Source organism: Gymnoscopelus braueri (genome assembly GCF_963280865.1).
Source record: "Gymnoscopelus braueri genome assembly, chromosome: 2".
Classification (NCBI taxonomy): domain Eukaryota; kingdom Metazoa; phylum Chordata; class Actinopteri; order Myctophiformes; family Myctophidae; genus Gymnoscopelus; species Gymnoscopelus braueri.
The window spans coordinates 34,553,455-34,572,275 of NC_137604.1; the positions used below are offsets into that span (position 1 = coordinate 34,553,455).

At 38.3% G+C, this 18,821-nt stretch overlaps 2 protein-coding genes across 5 annotated transcripts in view; one reads left to right on the forward strand and one right to left on the reverse strand.

Moving 5' to 3' along the window:
• The first annotated feature begins 5,360 nt into the window (after positions 1-5,360).
• On the forward strand, positions 5,361-14,533 carry LOC308097178 (nuclear distribution protein nudE homolog 1-A-like). The gene is made up of 8 exons (XM_080444824.1): positions 5,361-5,982; positions 6,209-6,362; positions 7,575-7,723; positions 8,299-8,435; positions 10,214-10,393; positions 11,920-12,005; positions 12,413-12,567; positions 13,488-14,533. Exons 1-8 carry the CDS (start codon positions 5,894-5,896, stop codon positions 13,579-13,581), a joined length of 1,044 nt encoding a protein of 347 aa, XP_080300950.1. The 5' UTR covers positions 5,361-5,893; the 3' UTR covers positions 13,582-14,533.
• A 2,805-nt stretch (positions 14,534-17,338) lies between these two features.
• Positions 17,339-18,821, reverse strand: part of myh11a (myosin, heavy chain 11a, smooth muscle) — a 43,205-nt gene continuing 41,722 nt past the window's right edge. For 2 of the 4 annotated variants that reach the window (XM_080444837.1, XM_080444838.1), the window contains exon 41: positions 17,339-18,630. In XM_080444837.1, coding sequence (XP_080300963.1) covers positions 18,495-18,630 — 136 coding nt within the window. In that variant the 3' untranslated portion in view covers positions 17,339-18,494. The remainder of the gene's footprint in view (positions 18,631-18,821) is intronic. The other 2 variants (XM_080444839.1, XM_080444840.1) reach the window with 2 other exon arrangements.

Genomic DNA, 18,821 nt, shown 5'->3' on the forward strand with positions numbered 1-18,821 from the left:
TTTCTCTGTGAGGTAAAGACGACGATAAAGTCTTACTGAGGCTGTTTTGTCTAAATGAATTTACAGTAGTAGTATTCTACAGTCTATTGTTATTATTGATGTTTTGTGGCATTTAACCTTGGGGAAAAAAATCTCACATAAGTCTTGCCCTTGCTGCTTATGATTGGGCAGAACATGGAAATTACACAAGGTGATGTACTTGAAAATAATGTTTTAAATGCTACTGTATATGTGCAACTCCAAGGGAAAATGTCTCAGACCCAAGGTGATCTAAATTATTGCTGATCAATAGTATTCTTTCTAAAGTGAATGAGCCATTGTACTAAATACACTAAACTGCCAGTGCCTATCCTAAGTTACACTGTGAAATAAATTAGTTTGTGGGCTAACTTTTAAACTAACTTTTTACTAACAATAACTTTTTTCAGCATGTCTGTAAAAGGGAATAATGGACATATATCTTATCTATATATAGCTATATGAAGGTTAGACTTGGAGCATGATTCGAACACCATCAGCAATAATGTAATATTATTTTAAAATGATCGAAGCTGCTCTTTCTAGCTAGTAGCAATTGATCTATAAAGCATGTGAATATTGTGTCCTTATCATGTGTTATGTGAATGTTACCAAAGCAACACAAATCTAGGATTTCCAACCCAAAATCTAATTTGACCAGCTTGATCTGATTGTTTCACAACCTGTGAGTATCAAATATGTTGAGACTGGTTACTGAATAATGGAATGATGAACAGTATCTGGATGAGAATATGCTTGTGATAGAATATCACAATGTTTGAGCCATAATACAATAATAATTGTATCTTTAATATTCTGTGACATCTTTTTTATGTATTTTTAAGTAAGAAAGTGTAATATATATAGCTTAATGTATTACTGAATTGTCATTCTATTTTACAAAATGCTTGAAATATGAATAAAAAACCTGGGTGTTATAGTGAGTCAGACCAATATTGTGACATTTACCCACCTCTATTGCATCATGCAGACAGCCAAAATCCTGATTTATAGCTAGTTTGATGTGAGACAGAGCCCTAAAAAATGGCTGATCTAGAAGTTCACAATGCGTTGCATCAGGACATGTTGTGAGCGTATAGACTTATAGCTATTTTCGGTGCATGACTCCATTGGGCGATGGGCGATGGAGTTTAAGTTAAGCAAAACATTGTTGTGGAATTATTACATCCCACACCTGGGTAGCCTCGATCTCCAGGCTTTTATTGCTTAGTTTTGCTAAAAAATAAAAGCCTGGCCCAACTATAGCCTGTACTGGGTATGAGGAAGTGTTTCATTTCCCAACCAACCAGAGTGCAGTGGGCGTCGCTCGTAATGTTGTGTTAACGGGGCGGGGGTTGACGGACAGATCGGTGAACCAATGGGATCAGGCGCCGTCTCTCGCCGGCTCTATACACACGCCCCTTTATACACGAAATCAGGAGGGTTGCAGCAGGCTAACACCTGGGTGATACACAACGCGTGTTGTAATTGCACTATGCAACCTGTAACCTACTTTTCAAATAAAGATTGATTTTGGGTACACTCTAGCAATAAATGTCTCATTTTGTTCTAGTAGTTTTGATTGCTGCATTTTACTTTAATAAAGTCATACAGACATTTTAAAAGTTATATACTTTTGAAAAATATATTTGCATGAGAATAAACATCATATTCATAGTCATATTGCACAGCAATATCAGTATCAGTGGGGTATCAGTGGCCACTTTGGACACAAATAACATAGCAGCCAACGTCTTTGACTTCAAGAGTCTCTGCAGGCATGTCCGACAAGGACGTGCTGTATTTGGCCAGTCGTCGCTTTGACTGGCAGTTCTGCCTTGGTGCCTTGGCAAATGCCAGGATGAAACTCATTGCTATTACATAGTAATACAGTCAAACCCTTAGCAGGGACCCCCCTGAGTCTATACATTTATGGAAGGATGATTGTTATTGCTTAAACAGGGGGGCACGGTGGCGCAGTCGGTAGCGCTGTCGCCTCACAGCTAGAAGGGTTCTTGGGTTCGATTCCCGCAGGGGACGCTGTGGGCGCTGGGGGCGTGTTCTCTCCTCCGCGTCATCAGTGCCCACACCCTACGTGGGGTTGGCGAAAGGGCCTTTCTGTGTGGAGTTTGCATGTTCTCCCCGTGTCTCCTAGGGTAGGTACCCTCACAAAAAACATGCAGTAATCCTGGTCACTATACTGCCTCCCCCTGGCCAGCCGGGGCGCCTGATGGAGGGGAAGGGAACTGGTTGGAATAACGTGTTCCTTCCACACGCTACGTCCAACCAGGGAAACTCTCCCCTGTCAGGTGATAAGAAGGTCAGACGGCTCTCATGCATTGAAGGAGGCATGAGCTCGGCCCTGGCCTCCCTAGGTTGGCAGAGGGAAGGTAGTGCCCAGGATTACACGCTTAGGCATTGGCACTAGGGTGAAAAAATAGGGGTTACAAAATCGTGGGATAAAAATGTATAAAAAATAAAGAAAAATTATTGCTTAAACATGTAACTTTGTAATTTTGTGGGACATATGCTATATAGTTGTTAAAAGGTTACATAGTGCTGCTTTAAATATTGAAACTGAATATCTGAGCATTATGAATTTGACAAGGCTCCTGGAGAGGTATTCATTCTGATGTTTCTTTTTTTTCCTAGTTCAACTTCATAGGTAATTGTTATTCACATACAAGTGGCACTGTATATAGATATATTTTTCCCCCCCTCAGGGCAAGATCAAAAATTACCTATGGCTACAGGTGCAACACAATGGGCAGCCTTTCAGATTTTTGTCTACCGGTTGCTTCCTAACCAGATTCACATTCAGTCATTTTGTTTGGGTAATACAGTGGTGCAATAAATTGAAGATGATACATTGAAACATGAAGCAAACTGAAGCAAATTCATAGAATTTGCCTATCTATATATATACTGTGTGTGTGTGTGTGCGTGTGCGTGCGTGTGTGCGTGCGTGCGTGTGTGTTGTTTATACATACACACATAATAGATCACATAATAGATAAGAACAGTGATTCTTACCCAAAAATTGACATTACCTCATTAATAATATATTAATATCTCTTACCAATATGCTGTATAATAGCCTACTTATTCTAAAACCTATACAATATCTGAAATTATAAAATGTTATATAAGTTATATATAAGTTATTGTTTATTCGATGGATCCCCATCTAGTCCATAAAAGACTTAAACCTACTACATACAATAAAAAACATGATAAAATACATAATTGACAAAATAATACAGACACATTGCATTATTAACAAATGTGCTTAGCAGCGAGTTCTAGGATCTGATCCAGAGATTTTACAGCTCTGAAGTACGTGCAAAACAATAAAGTACATACATTTTATCCCTTCTAACCAATATGTTTGTCAGACATGCTAGCAGAGAGTTCCAGGCTCTGAAACGGATATTTCCTGGCTCTGATAAAGTGCAAGAATCATTGGAATTGTAGGAGTTGAGGCATGTTTCACTCAGTTCCCACAGATAAGTATTGTGAAAATAGCAGCTCTACAAGCTCACAACGCCTCGATCGGCTATTTTCAAATTTTGTACCTCTTATATTATTTGACAATTTGGCCAATGCTTGGCCAGATTGTAAAGTAAATGATTGAGTAATGATAATAATAACAATAATAATAATAATAATAATAATAGTAATAATAATAATAATAATAATAATAATAATAATAATAATAATAATAATAAGTGTAATAATAATAGTAATAACTAGAAGGTACTGTTCCTGAAGAAACAGTGTGGGATCGCTAAGAATGTTGCTGGTGTTGAGTATTGATAGTGTTAGTAGTGTTATAGGTTTGAAAGGTTTGAAGGGTTTGAAGGGTTTGAAGGGTTTGAAAGGTTCGAAAGGTTTAAGGTTTGAAAGGTTTGAAAGGTTTGAAAGGTTCTAAAGGTTTGAAAGGTTTGAAAGGTTTGAAAGGTTTGAAAGGTTCTAAAGGTTTGAATGGTTTGAAAGGTTTGAAAGGTTCTAAAGGTTTGAAAGGTTCTAAAGGTTTGAAAGGTTTGAAAGGTTCTAAAGGTTTGAAAGGTTCTAAAGGTTCTAAAGGTTCTAAAGGTTCTAAAGGTTCTAAAGGTTCTAAAGGTTTGAAAGGTTCTAAAGGTTTGAAAGGTTCTAAAGGTTTGAAAGGTTGTAAAGGTTCTAAAAGTTCTAAAGGTTTGAAAGGTTCTAAAGGTTTGAAAGGTTTGAAAGGTTTGAAAGGTTTGAAAGGTTTGAAAGGTTTGAAAGGTTTGAAAGGTTTAAGAGGTTCTAAAGGTTTAAGAGGTTCTAAAGGTTTGAAAGGTTCTAAAGGGTATTTACTTTAAATTATTTTTAGTCACTTTATTTACTTTAAAGTATTTTTTTACTAATTTTTACAACTTTTAAGTATTTTTACTATTTTTTTCAACTTTTAAGTATTTTTACTCATGTTGAGTACTTTTAAGTATTTTTACTCAGTATAAGTACTCTTAAGTATTTTTAATCAAGGTACTTACTTTAAAGTATTTTTAGTCACTTTATTTACTTTAAAGTAGCTTTTACTAATTTTTACAACTTTTAAGTATTTTTACTCTTTTTATCAACTTTTAAGTATTTTTACTATTTTTTTCAACTTTTAAGTATTTTTACTCATTTTGAGTACTTTTAAGTATTTTTACTCAATATAAGTACTCTTAAGTATTTTTACTCAAGGTATTTACTTTAAAGTATTTTTAGTCACTTTATTTACTTTAAAGTAGCTTTTACTAATTTTTACAACTTTTAAGTATTTTTACTCTTTTTATCAACTTTTAAGTATTTTTACTATTTAAAAAGTGAAATATCTCTAAAAGTACAAATTATTTCAAAAAATTCTAATGGTATTCAATATGTCCTAAGTAGGCTGAACGTTATAGAGTTGGAACGGAGTTTCTATCTAAAAGTATGAATTTCTCCATTGAAATGAATGGGAGTTTTTTAGAAGTAAAAAGTGAAATATCTCTAAAAGTACAAATTATTTCAAAAATTCAAATGGTAGCCGACATGTCCTGAGTAGGCCGAACGTTGAAGAGTTGGAACGGAGTTTGTAGCTAAAAGTATGAAGGACTAGTTAGGGGCCAAAAAACGGTGTTGACAATAACAGTAGTGTGATCGCTTTAGCGATCCCACAATAATAATAATAACAACAAAATAAATAATAAAATAATAATAATACACGGAAACACATGTTTCAGTATCCGCTCCAGACCGGATCTGCAAGCTGATCGATGTGGTTGGTTAATCCTGTTGCGTCACATCTGTATCTACCAATAGCGTTCGGTAAACGACCAACCGTTTACATTTGGTTGACCCAGAGAATAGCACTCTGAGTTCGCACTATAGTTGAACAACAACAACAACCTATTATTAACGTAACGTTGAGCGTCCGTGTTTTTTTATTTTAGTGTTGGTGAGCATATGTGTTTAATTATTTGTTTCGTTCGTCAGAAAACGTGTCTCTAAGCTTGTTTACGTTACCTTAGCTAAAGCTTAACTTGACCCGTTTTTGCTCACATAGCGGTTAGCTTAGCGTACATAGTACTAGTGTCACTAGCTTGGTACATAATGTTAACGTACTTAATTTGCGCGAGGTAGCGATGGAAACACATCGATCATTGTAAAATTGCTGCTTATAAGTAGCGAAAAACGTTTGATAGCTTTGTGTTTGCGCGTTCGAGGCTGATGGTGATCGCGATCTCCTATATCAAACGTTAGCCACACATAATAGGTAGCTATTTTTTTGTTCTATTATTATTATTATTATTATTATTGGGGTTGGGTTTCACCTTTCCCACCTAAGTTAGATCCTCTAGATAGAGACTGTCTGTCGCACTCGGAGATGATGGGAGAGCAAAGGACGCACACGTTTGCGTCCTTAGGAGAAGAACTCCATTTCTGGAAGGAGCAGGCGGAGAGACACCAGCAAAGGTAAGTGGATTACTTGGCTTGTCTCAATTAAATAAGGCCTTCAGTCCCTCTTGTTCACATAATTTCCACTCTTTGTACTGTAGCTAACTAGTTAGTAGTTTGGCACATGCCTGTATGTTACAAGACTCAGAGTAGTTTGACACATGTCTGTCTGTCTGTATGTAGATAGATTTTGTACAGTAGCAACCATACAGTAGTTTGATCTGTGTGTATGTGTTATTACTAGGGCTGATGAGGCTCAGGAGGAACTGCAGGAGTTCCAGCAGATGAGTCGTGACTATGAGGCAGAACTAGAGACAGAGCTGAAGCAATGTGAGACTCGGAATAAGGAGTTACTCTCAGACAACAATCGACTCCGCATGGAACTGGAGAACATCAAGGTATGACTCTAGTCCTAGTATTGCACAGAAAACACAGTGAAATAACATGCATTGACTGCTAAACTACAGAGGTTCTACTAAGGGGACCACTGCCTATAGTATAAAAGCACTGACTGCCATTTGTGCTCAATTGTGTCTAGTGGAATTCATGGCCGGAGTGAATCTTAGGTTGTGAAGAAAAAAAGAACAATTGTGCACTAATAGTTAGTGTGATATTTTCCCAATAATGTATCCACTAGCCAATAAATACAGAAATGGACTCGCCAAGATTACATGCCTCTGTGATGAACTAGATTCAAGAAGGTTACTCACTCATACAAGTATCACAGTGATTCACAGTGCACTGACATGTTGTGGGACATGCTCCGCACACTGCTAACAATATAAAAACCAAACAATAATAATGTGGTTATAATAATAGTAATAAACAAGTTATAATACCATTTTTTGCTGCAATGGCAGTCACAAAGTGAAGCAGTGTCTCTCACAAATAAACATTTCCAACATACTATTTTTTATCTTCAATATTATGATAATCTTAATGTTAGTTATTTCCGTGATTTCTGTATGTTTGTGTGTGTGTGTGTGTGTGTGTGTGTGTGTGTGTGTAATTCTCATGTTAAACACAAGTAGATCCAGTCCTTCAGACAGCTAATATTTTGACCTCCGTTAAATAAATGCCCCTAAGTTATTAGCCGACCCCTAAGTTATTAGTCGTATGCCAGCTCCAGTCCGTTTCATGTAACAATTATGTAAAAGAAAAAAAAATACTTTTCTGGCAACATTTGTCTGGCCCTTTCGAGGAGCAAATCCAAAGATCAAACACCTGGCATTAGGTAGGTTCTTCGAAGTGTAAAACAATTACATTATGTGATTTTCTTATACATAGTGGGTGCAAGTGAATGAGGAGGCAAAAATACAAACACCCCCTTTTCATCACTGAGGCAAGGAATCTTGATGAGTCCATTTCCATGTATTGGATAAATTGGTAACTGGATATCAAGTCCTATATCATCATTGGGAAAATATCGCTATATACGGACAGGGACAAAGAACCATTTGTCTGTGTATGGCTACAAGATATCCTCTGTCCTATTTCTCAATTTACAAATTAGATTTAATATCTTGTAGTCATTATATAGTGACACATAGGAGTGATACAGCATATTCCGAACGAGTGTCTTTGATGTTGTTTGTCGTTTGTGTCTGCAGGAGAAGTATGAGGTTCAGCACTCTGAAGCATTCAGGCAGATATCAACCCTGGAGGGAGACCTGGCTGAGACAACAGCTGTTAGAGACCACCTGCAAAAATACATTAGAGAGTTAGAGCAGGCCAACGATGACCTGGAAAGGACCAAGAGGTTAGTCTCTGGAATGTTTGAGTTAGTCTCTCAAGCCAGACTGCTATTCTACAGTCTTCGAATGCTATATAGAGTCTGTGACTTCGTCCCCTGAAATCCGCGAATGGAAGCTGTCATCCGTTTGGCATTTACGTTCACGAAAATATATTTTAAAATAATCTTTAAAATATATTTATTTTCTTTTAAACAGCAATCTATATGCTTCGACTACTTTGATTTACAGTAGGACACATTTACACAACTGCAAAGACGAAACGGAAGTGAGGGGGAGGCGTACATCCGCTCTAGTTTATTCTCATTTTCAGCACTTCTGTTGCACAGACTGTATGGTGGAAGCATTTGAAATCTATGTGAGCAAACAGTCTGTCTCGAGAGACTAAGCCTGTCATGAAGTCAGTTCCATCTCTATGGTACTAATTTTAGTGGTTAGCGCTAACCTTGGACTGGTTGTCAGAAATGACATAGTTACAGCACATGTACTCATAGTACACACACACACACCGATGCACAGGAGCTATCCCAACCAAACTTCTCTATCCTGTTTGCTCCATCCCCTGCCACTTCTTGACTACCAGGGCGACCATCATGTCCCTGGAAGACTTTGAGCAAAGAATGAACCAAGTCATTGAGAGAAACGCCTTTCTGGAGAGTGAGTTGGATGAGAAAGAGAACCTGCTTGAATCTGTCCAGAGGCTGAAGGACGAAGCCAGAGGTACCCCACACACCCAGATGCACACAAGTACATAAGTAGACAAGCACTGCTGATTATGACAATTTAGACTCAGCACAAGTGGATACGGCTGAGTCTGTGAATTTTGATAGCTGACGTAATTCTACAAATACTGTTCCTATTAATTTAATATGTTGTTGGATTAAATCTCAGCGATTAAAGTTGCCATGACGGATTTCCATAATGAAAGGGTGGCGGTGGTTGTGTTACTGCAAGATGTAGGAAATTAAGCATATTTCCCTCTTGCCAATTTCTGTGGGAATTTGAGAACAAAAACTTGACAGGAGTTTTTTTTCTCTCTCTGTGCACTTCAGCGGCCCATTCTGCTGAATGCTGATCAGTGAACGGCTGATCAGTGAATATGAGATGTTGAGTCAGCTTTCGGTCAAAGCAAAATCTGCTCATAATATCAGTTCAGCAATGAGTATTAATTTACAATGACGGCGATGATGTGTAGTGATCAATAGTATATTATGCTTTAATGACATGGGACTGAATTTTATTAGTTCTTCTTGTGTCTAGTTTAGTATACTGTGATGATAGGCTATTGTTTCTAGTAAAAATACCCAGTTTTCACTTTCACACTTCCTTTTAAAATTCAACACCACCGAGTAGGCCTATATTCATTAACAACATCTACATTCTGTTTTCCTAGTGTATTCTGTTTTCTCTGTGCACACCTTGCTGAGAAAATAGTTCAGGTGCTGAGACTGTAGCTAGCTTGGCTGGTGTGTTCACTCCCATAGGCGCTCCATGTGACATGTCCAGTGACTGTAGAGAGTAGTCTCTCGAGCCAGACTGTTGACTCACACAATTTTCAAATGCTTCCGTCATACAGTCTGTGCAAAGGAAGCGCTGAAAACGATCCGGGGGTAAAGTGGATGTCCCGCCTCCCCGCTTCCGTTTCGTCTTTGCAGTCGGGTAAATTTGTCTTACTGTAAAGCAAATTAATCTAATCATATATAGCTTGCTGATTATCAGAAATGGTAATTAAGATATATGTTTTAAATACATTTTAAAATATATATTCGTGAACGGAAATGACAAACAGATGACAGCTTTCATTCATCTTCTTCTGGGAGGTGTAGTTCCAGACTCGATATAGCATTCAGAGAGTGTGGAATAGTTGTATGGCTACGCAAGACTAGGTAGAGAGTAGCTGCCTGGTACATAAGGAATTATCATTTTGTAACACCGACAGTAGAGACTAGAGGGGAGATTGTTTGCCACTAGATGTTACAAAGTAAAATAACTGCATGTTTCTGCACTGGGTGCTCAAGGAAAATATTTTATGGCAGGAGCGGTATAAAATGTTCTATCCCAATGAGAAAGATCCCAGTCATAGGTCACAACATCTACAGCAGACACTTTATGATCCTTAACCTGACCATGTGTGTGATCAAATAGTAGTTCTTTACAGCATTAAGCAAAAAAAGTGGCCAAACCAGTTATGCTTGACCCGGTTTTAGGAAGTTGAATTCCTGTAACTGAATGGTGCCTGTATTTGCTATTGAACAGTGTTTATTGTTTGACTTCCCACTCACTCACACACACACACACACACACACACACACAATTTTGGAAATATTTATTGCTTTTATTGCTTTGCTAATCCCTGCAATGTATCTTTATAGCCTAAACATAATGTACAGATTTAAATAAGATAATGGTGTTCAAGTTGTGTACTTCTGAGAATGACCGTTATAGAAATGTCTTGCTTGTAAGCTGAGCTTCGTGGTAATGCTTCCTCTTTTGGTCAGATCTTCGGCAAGAGCTAGCTGTCCGACACAAGGAGCGACGGCCGTCCAGCAGTCTGGGAAAAGACACGGATAGGACTGAGCCATTTCAACGGCCCTCATCTAACAACCCTTCTCTCCCTGCAACACCTACCAAACCAGTCATCTCATTTGCAACCCCCTCCACTGCCAACATCAGACGTTGTGAGTGTAAAGCCTTCGAAAAATCTGTTTTTAACTAAAATGTGTACAAAAAAGCAAATAAGACAAAGTCTAATAACTGTATGGCCACCCTGTTCAATCCTGATGGCAAGTTACAAGTGCAAGGTGCGCAAAAGCCACACAAATCAATGCAGTGTGCAAGGCAAGTCTACTGTATCTATATAGCACACTTCATATACAAAGGCAATTAAAGGGCAGTAGTGGCTCAGGAGGTAGAGTGGCTGTCTGGGAATCAGAAGGTTAGCATTTTAATTCCCGGTTCCTCCAGGCTTCTTGTCAAGGTGTCCCCGAGCAAGTAATTGCTCCCTGTGTGCTCACTTAGAGCAGCACACTGCAGCTAATAAGATGGGTCAAATGCAGAGAAGTAATTTCAATACGAATTCCCTTTTTAAAAGGGCTTTATAGACATTTTATAGGCCCCAAGAGATTATTTGGGCTTTCTCAGCATTTTAATTATACAGGACTGTGTAGAGGGGAAGAGACATGACAGGAGACAGTTTTGAAGTCAGATCCTTATGGCTCACAATTGCACTAATAATGATATCGGTGCACTAATGGTTCTGCCTCCATGCACCCAAGCACAACTTTGGTAGGTTTGGGTTGTGTAGTTACCTTGTCATTTTGTAATTCCAAATATTGGCTTCATATCTTCAATAGCTGCTCTATACTTAAAAAGTGATATATTCTCGCAATTGACTTGACATTACATGGTTAAACTGGTCTCAAAGTCACACAGCAGCATGCAAATGAATGTGAACAAAGTGGAATCTGCCAATGTATAAAATTACAAAACCCATCTGAAGAGGTTTTGGAAATGAAAATCTCAGTGTGAAACGAAGACACTACTGTTGCTAAAGAATCATTGTAAACAGATAAATGCTGAGTTGGGTTTTGTCCTCCTTTTGTTTGTGTTCATTTGTGTTCTAAAATTGTGACTTTGAGACCAGTTAGTTTGACCATGCAAGTCAATGAGAATAATTTGGACCATCAGTTTTTAATCCAGAGAAACTATTAGAGATATATGAAGCCAATATTTGGAGTTAGATCATGGCAAGGGAACTACACAACCCAAACCTCTAGTCTACCAAAGTTTAACTGTAATTTAAAGAGAAATACAGATATGACTCAAACCCTCACCACCAGGGGGACTTTAAACCCAAAGTCTGGTTGTACAACAAATTATTCTTGAACCCACATTGTTATAGGACTAGAACCCACATAATATTTAAATCTACGAATCAAACCCACACTAAAATCTGCACTCCCAGGGGATGTTAACCCCACAAAACTATACAACACATGCAACTCTAACCCACACAGTATCGAGATAAAAAAAATGACATGCCTTTGGCCTGGCCGAGAGATTAGTACCAGCAAGAATTTCCATCCACTTTAACCCCTGTAAAAATGTATTTATATGGATAAATATATCAGATATTCTTGTCAGAAAATGTTGGTCAAATACACTGTCCCAGCGTGTTGATCTTCTAATCTTTGTGTCTGTACAGGTGATGGCTTAACGGGGACGCCCCTCACTACGTCAGCTAGAATATCTGCACTCAACATTGTATCGGAACTACTGAGGAAAGTTGGGGTAAGATACTTGCAGTAAAGGACTGGCATTTCTATAGGTCCTTTATCCAAAGAACAGGAATATGTGATGGTAGCACCTGTATCACCAAATAACCATTGAGTTGATTGTATTCAAATATGTGTGTAAATATATGTTATAAGTTGTTACACAAGTTCACAACATCACATATCCACCCACCCACACAGACCCACACTCACTGTGCCCAAGGGAAGAAAGCCACTGGCAGAGGGAAAAAGTAAAATAAATAACTAAATAGAATACTAATAGCAATTAACTGGCCTTACCAGTGAACTGGCCAGATGTATGGAGAACCGGGATGACTGGAAGCGACGATAAAGGGCTCGTCTGAGGACGACCTAGAGCGAATTAATGTGAAAACTGTCTTTGTTTTACAATATTATTGTCAGAATCTGGAGTCCAAATTGGCGTCATGTCGAGACTTTGTTTACGAGCCAAACACCAACAGACCAGCTCTTCCAGCTGGCCCTGGGAGTCCCACTGGTTTAGAGGGAGGCCTTGAGATCCAGGGCAGTAGAATGAGTCCTCCTCCACAGTACGACAGGTGAGCAAAACGGCATTGAACTTCATGCTGCAACTATTTACATAATTGATTGTCTTTTTTATTATACATATTCATGTATATTGGATTTCTGTACTTAAAGTGTTAGTTGCACATCACTACTTGATTATGAATTGGTTGATTGATGTTTTTGACAAAAATGCATATACATGACCATACAGAAAAATATAATCAATAATAATTAATCGACTGCAGACCGTGTGATCTTCGGGGGGCTTTCATCTGGTCTGCAGCTGGGTGATAATGAAATGGATGTATCAACAACCCATTCCAACCACCACACCTGACAGTGATATTAGTAGGACATACTGTTCAATGGGAATTGGCCTAACGACTGAATTTGGGAGGAAAAAACAAAACGTATAATTCTAACAATTTTCATGGAAATAAATAAAGTTATGAAGAGTTGTCCACGAAACATTTAGAAATTTTTCAAGTCAATAACATTACTAACCATTTACATTATAGCTCATTTTAGTTTTTAGCGTGCAGCTAACTCTTTAAGATAGAACATGAGCACTGCATATACAGTATTCAACTATTTAACTTCTGACTGTATACTGTATGTGGCTGAATATAAATGTTTCTCCAAGACCAGAAAATATTTCTCACCTGGATGTATTCTTGCTGTTTAAAGCGCGGTCCATACTCCTCCCGACGTCCGAACTTTTCTTCGGAAAGGGAGGTGATGTAAGTACAAATTGATGTCAGTCCAAACTTCGGATGGGCGGTCTCAGAACATTTTCTCGGAACTCGCGCACCTCCAGATGTCCTGACTCTCCGAACTATAGTTCTGAAAGCCTGTCCGAACCCTGATGTCGGGAGGAGTATGTTTTGCGCTTTAGGCTTCATAAAATGATGTTGAGTGCAATGAGTGCATGAACTACACTTTTGTCTTCCAGCTTAGTGAAGCGGTTAGAGTTTGGGCCAGCGCCTCCCAGAGGGCTGTCACAGGGTGCCCAGTCTCCACAGGGCGGTGTCAAGATCTTGTTATGAGAGAGAAAGAAAGCAAGAGTTTACCCCCCGGTCCTCACTCTCTCCTTACTAGAATACAGCACTGGGACTTGGAAGTGAACTGTTTCTGCCTTTCGTATTACATACCCTGATGAACTATGTGAACAAGAAATGCTCTTCCCTTTCTCCACCCCCGATGTAATCATAGAACCTGTGTCGCTTCTGGTTAGCTTGATACCATATCATGATGCTACTCTATTACTGTAATGGAAGAGACTTAAGGCCCCGTTTAGACGACAACGGTCTCTAGAGAAAACGGCAAAATTAAATATCAGATGTGCCTTCCGTTTAGATGGCAACGGCTTTTTCGGGGGTTGAAACTGCAACAAAGTGAAACCCCTATCCAGAGTGGAAATCTTTGAAAACGCTCCGCCTCGCGTCTCCATGTAAACATGCAATACGGCAGAAACGTTTGACATCATGGCTCACGGCACGTGTGCTATTACATCGGTGTAAACAAACAGCTGTGATAGGAAGTAGAATGGAAGTTCCTAAGTTCTACGCATGCGTGACTGGTCTATCAGTGCGTCTCACCACCACCTAGCCACCTGGCATGCACACTACAGCATTTTCAATCACTTTGGCATCTCCGTGTAAACGCAGAATAAAAAGTGAGAACGCAACGGCACTTTGTCGTTTTCTGTTCTGATCGTTAACCGTGTAAACAGGGCATCAGACACTTTACTTCTATGCTGCTTTGATTCTAACCCAGCTGAGTAGCATTCCATGTATTACTCCTAACCCTGAGCGGAGTAGCATTCCAGAAATGTTTACCTGTAACTTGTACTAAATCTGTTACACATCAAGATGGACACACACAGCACTTGAGTGTAATCCATAAGTGTTTGTATTCTGGAAATGGAAATCCGTACAGGACCATGAATTAGAAGTAGGGAACCATTTTGTTTTTAATTAAAGGATGCCCATTTGCCAAGTTAAGTTTTTTTCTTTTCCCTTTTTCTTTTCCCCCTTAATTTTTATGCTTTATTTCTGATAGGTCAATGTAAAGAGACAGGAATGGAAAATGGATATTACCATATTAACATTTTCACTAAATGAATGAAAATATATTAGATCTGACATGCAGTCTTATAACCATACCAATAACCCTTATTAATGTAACAGTGTCACAGTGCTGCAATGGTTCTGTTTTAAAGTATAAACATACAAGAACATAACAATTACTGTAGGATGATGAATAGGTACACTACACACACATCATTTATGTATAGCATGAAAACAGAAATAATACTTGCACCCAAGATAGTCTGTAGACAGCAAGCTTACTATGATTGGCTAAACCAAATTGCATGTAAACCAGCTGTTCTCTGATAGGCAGAGCCCTCATTGCCATAACACCTTATACGTTAACACCATATTCATTTAAAGGCCTTTACCACATATACCAAAAACACAAAACAAAAAATCTCTAAATGGAATCTTGAAGTTACTAGTAACTAACCTGAAAAAAGTAAACGGAGAATTATCCAAATCACACACAAAAAACTTGGGTCAGATAATTGGCAATTAAGTAAAAAATAACATTTCTATCAAATACTTTGTTATACTGAACTGCTAAATATACAAATAAATAACTAGAAACAATCCTCCTGGAAAAACAACAGACCAAATGGGCTCCAGATGAGCTCCTGCAGCGAATTCCAGCTTTCTACAACTAGAGTGTGTGCTGACAGATGATGTAATTATACAGAGCACGGGCTAAACATGATCTAGAAATACACAGAAAATATTTAAAAACGTATAGAAATGGCTTAGAAGGCAAAAACATTAATGCACAACTAGCCACTCAAATAATATACATGCCCACACAGGCCTTGCAAATATTTGAGTTAAATTAAAGATTAAAGTTCCTCTAAGTGGTCTACCACAGGATAGCCAAATACTAGGATTAAAATCAAGTTTATTTTTAAATGAGACTGCTGGACTACAGACTCAAATTCATCCAACCTCACAGCTAGAAAGACCTAGAGGAAAACGGGCTTATAGTTTATGCTAGATTTTAGCCGTTGCTGCCTTTTCAATGTTAATACCTCAATCTCAAAGCTTCAATAATTCAGTAATTTGTTTCTGCCATTGCATGCATTGTTTTGTTTTTTACTGCCAGACAGATACAGTTTTCATGGCAACATAGACCGTTATTTCGAATTATATTTGACCAAGGTCCTGTCTGTAATATCTTCTATGTTATTGCACATCCTGAGCATTCTTGTAATTTTAGTCCTTATCAGTGAGAAAGTGGGAATTGCAGATTTGCCAAACTATGGCTCTGTTCATGCTGCAGATCTGTTTAGATTGTTCTCTTTATATATAATATATATACATTATGTATATGTTATTTTGGCAGTTTTACTTTTCTTTTTACGTAGGATAGGGAGACAGGAAAGTGAGGGGACATGCTCTCCAGCCAGAATCAAACCACAAGCATTGCATTGTGGTTGGTGCACTGGTGTCCTGCTGGCATGCCTCTAAATTTACTGTGATTTAGTTACTGTTATATGACTGTTGTTTATTTTAGGAAGGTAGATTTCAGCATCTGCACCACTGAATGTATAGTAATGTGAGAGGTATAAGTCTTGGATTGGACCGTCTTTCCTCTACCAAGGATGTAGTATATCAGGGATATATTAAAGATTATGAACTCATAGCAATAATGGGTTTAAACAAAGATAAGCACAGTTTATAGTATATTTCTTAATTGGGCATATTACACCCTGCCTTTTTGAGTATGAGATGTTCAAAATGCGAAATGCCTCTTAGAGTGATTCATACAGTAAACTTGAGCACTACATTTCTGCTTCTGCTTAAGTAGGTGGAAGTGGCTTATTGTTATTATCAGCTGAGCAATGAGGGTGTCTTATCCCTAGGCACCAGACCACAGAGATTCCTGAAGAGGAGCGCCACACCTAGGACCTTCTGCTCCCAGTACATTAGTTACCCAAGCCGCAGTCTCTTGAGCCAGACTATTGACTCACACAATGTTCAAATGCTTCCGTCATACAGTCTGTCCAACGGAAAGTGCTGAAAACTATCCGGGATTACAGCAGATGTATGTGAAATATATTTTAAATATATTTTAAAATATATTTTTGTTAACGGAAATGATGAACAGATTACAGCTTCCTTTCTCAGCTTTCAGGAGGTATAGTTCCAGACTATATAGCATTCAGAGATTGTGGAATTGTTGTCTGGCTATGCCGAGACTACCCAAGCCGTGTTACTCATATGCTGAGTTGGCGACGGCCAGTATCGAGCCCAGAACCATGCAATTCACAGGCGAGCGCTCTACCAACTGAGCTAAACGGGCAGTTTCTGCTTAACCTCCAAGCTTCAGAGGCGGCCCAACAAAGCTTATCGGTATCACATTACGTGAAAGTGGTCATTGCATAGAATCCTGTAATGCTCTACCAAGGAGCTTCTGTGTAGGATTTATGTTGTGGGTTTTAGACATTTGATCTAGAGTTCTCTCTTTCTTGTGCAGATACTCATGAGCTACTGTACCCGTAGCCAATGGTCACTGTTGATAGGGTGTGGTATTAAACATGTCTTCCACTGCTTTGAACTGAAACTGTATGTGCCTGAGGTATAGTACCTCTTTTATCCTGTTGGTTTGCAGTTTTTGTACTGAAATGAACAGATAAGAAACTGTTCTGTTTATGCAATGTTATCATGGAAGTCATTGACAGACAGAAACATTAAAAAGCAAAATGTTATATTTTTTTCTGTCTTTATTTCTTGTGCAGGTGGTTCCACAATTAATACAAATAGTGTCATGTAAACATCAACTGATTACAAACGAGAGTAGAGAATCGGAGATTAGATTACATTATTGTATTGTGACCAGGTGATTAGAAGACATACATTTGAACAAGGATAGGAATTGAATTGGCTTTTAGAATGTGACACAGTACCTGATACTCAAATTTAGGTTGTGTTTATAAAGAGTGCATCAATCAACTGGTTTGTTTTTTTCTGTCCTCTGTGGATTAGAGTATACTTGGCAGATAATTTTGATTGACACAAGAAAGGTGCAAAAATATATAAATTTGTGAATAGGAAAACAAATTGAATAGCTAACTGGATGCTTATTTCTTATTACTGTCTTTATTTGACAGGTTTATAAATATTTAATTATAAGCATGTATGTTGGTTTGCCGTCCAAACACTGGACAAAACATAGCAGTTGCTACAGTTCAACTCATAGTCATTCATGGTTATTCATATTCTGTAAGCCATACAATTGGATTACATAAAAAGTTATAGCTGGTAATACTATTGAGATTAGTATAAAAATCAGCATTAATTGGAGCCAGTTTGGCCATAGAAATATAATTCTAGACATCCAATCTGAAGAACTGCTTCAATGCTGTTCTGAAAAGCTCACAGCAGTCACAGGCTACAGGACCAGTCAATAATAACATAGAAATACATCTATCTTTACAGCATGGCTCTGTTTGAAATTCCAAAATGACTTATACGTAGGCATACCTGGTTCAAATCGCAGGTAAGAGTGGAGGAAGGCATATAATAATTAGACGTACCTATTAGTGGGTACAAAATCTTACATAAAGAAATACATTCATTCAGTGTAGTACAAAACTGTAGAAAAAAGAACAGCAAATCACACATCACCAAAACAACCAGCACCAATACAAACCCCTCGATAATATGAAGTTTTAAATGAAGGTTTTCAGATCAAGAAAAAGGTGCTCTTTGACACAGAAGACAGATCAGTCACTGCTGAAATTGGGGTAAAAATAATTTGAAGTGATATGGAAGAACTTCATGACGTTTTGAAGTAATTCTTTGCTTAAGCGGTGGGTGTGCCCTGGTAGGTAATACTGAAATATAATTTTTTGACGGCTGATTTCCCTGCTCTACTCCACGGACTTGGTTCCATTGAAGTCACCCTGGGAGTCCGCATCCTCCTCCTCATCATCGATCACCCCTCTTCTGGCCGAGCCTCCTCCCATACGCCGAGTTGTGCTGCTGAAGGAGGGCTCATTTCCACGCCTAGAATTACACAGGCATACAGAAGCAGAAATAAACAATCCCCAAATGATAAATTATTAAGTGTTTATGTTATAGCGTTCAATGTGGTTAGATTTTGCTTGGAAAGCCACTCGGGTGATTCACACCACAAGGAGAATCTATCGGGTATTTACAGGTTGTGCTATTGTTACAGATGAAGCACGCCGTTATTT

Coding starts and splice junctions, on each gene's coding strand:
- LOC308097178 (XM_080444824.1), top strand. CDS start 5,894: ATGATGGGAGAGCAAAGGACGCACACGTTTGCGTCCTTAGGAGAAGAA. Junction 5,983..6,208: donor GCGGAGAGACACCAGCAAAG/GTAAGTGGATTA, acceptor TGTTATTACTAG/GGCTGATGAGGCTCAGGAGG. Junction 12,568..13,487: donor CCTCCTCCACAGTACGACAG/GTGAGCAAAACG, acceptor TTTGTCTTCCAG/CTTAGTGAAGCGGTTAGAGT.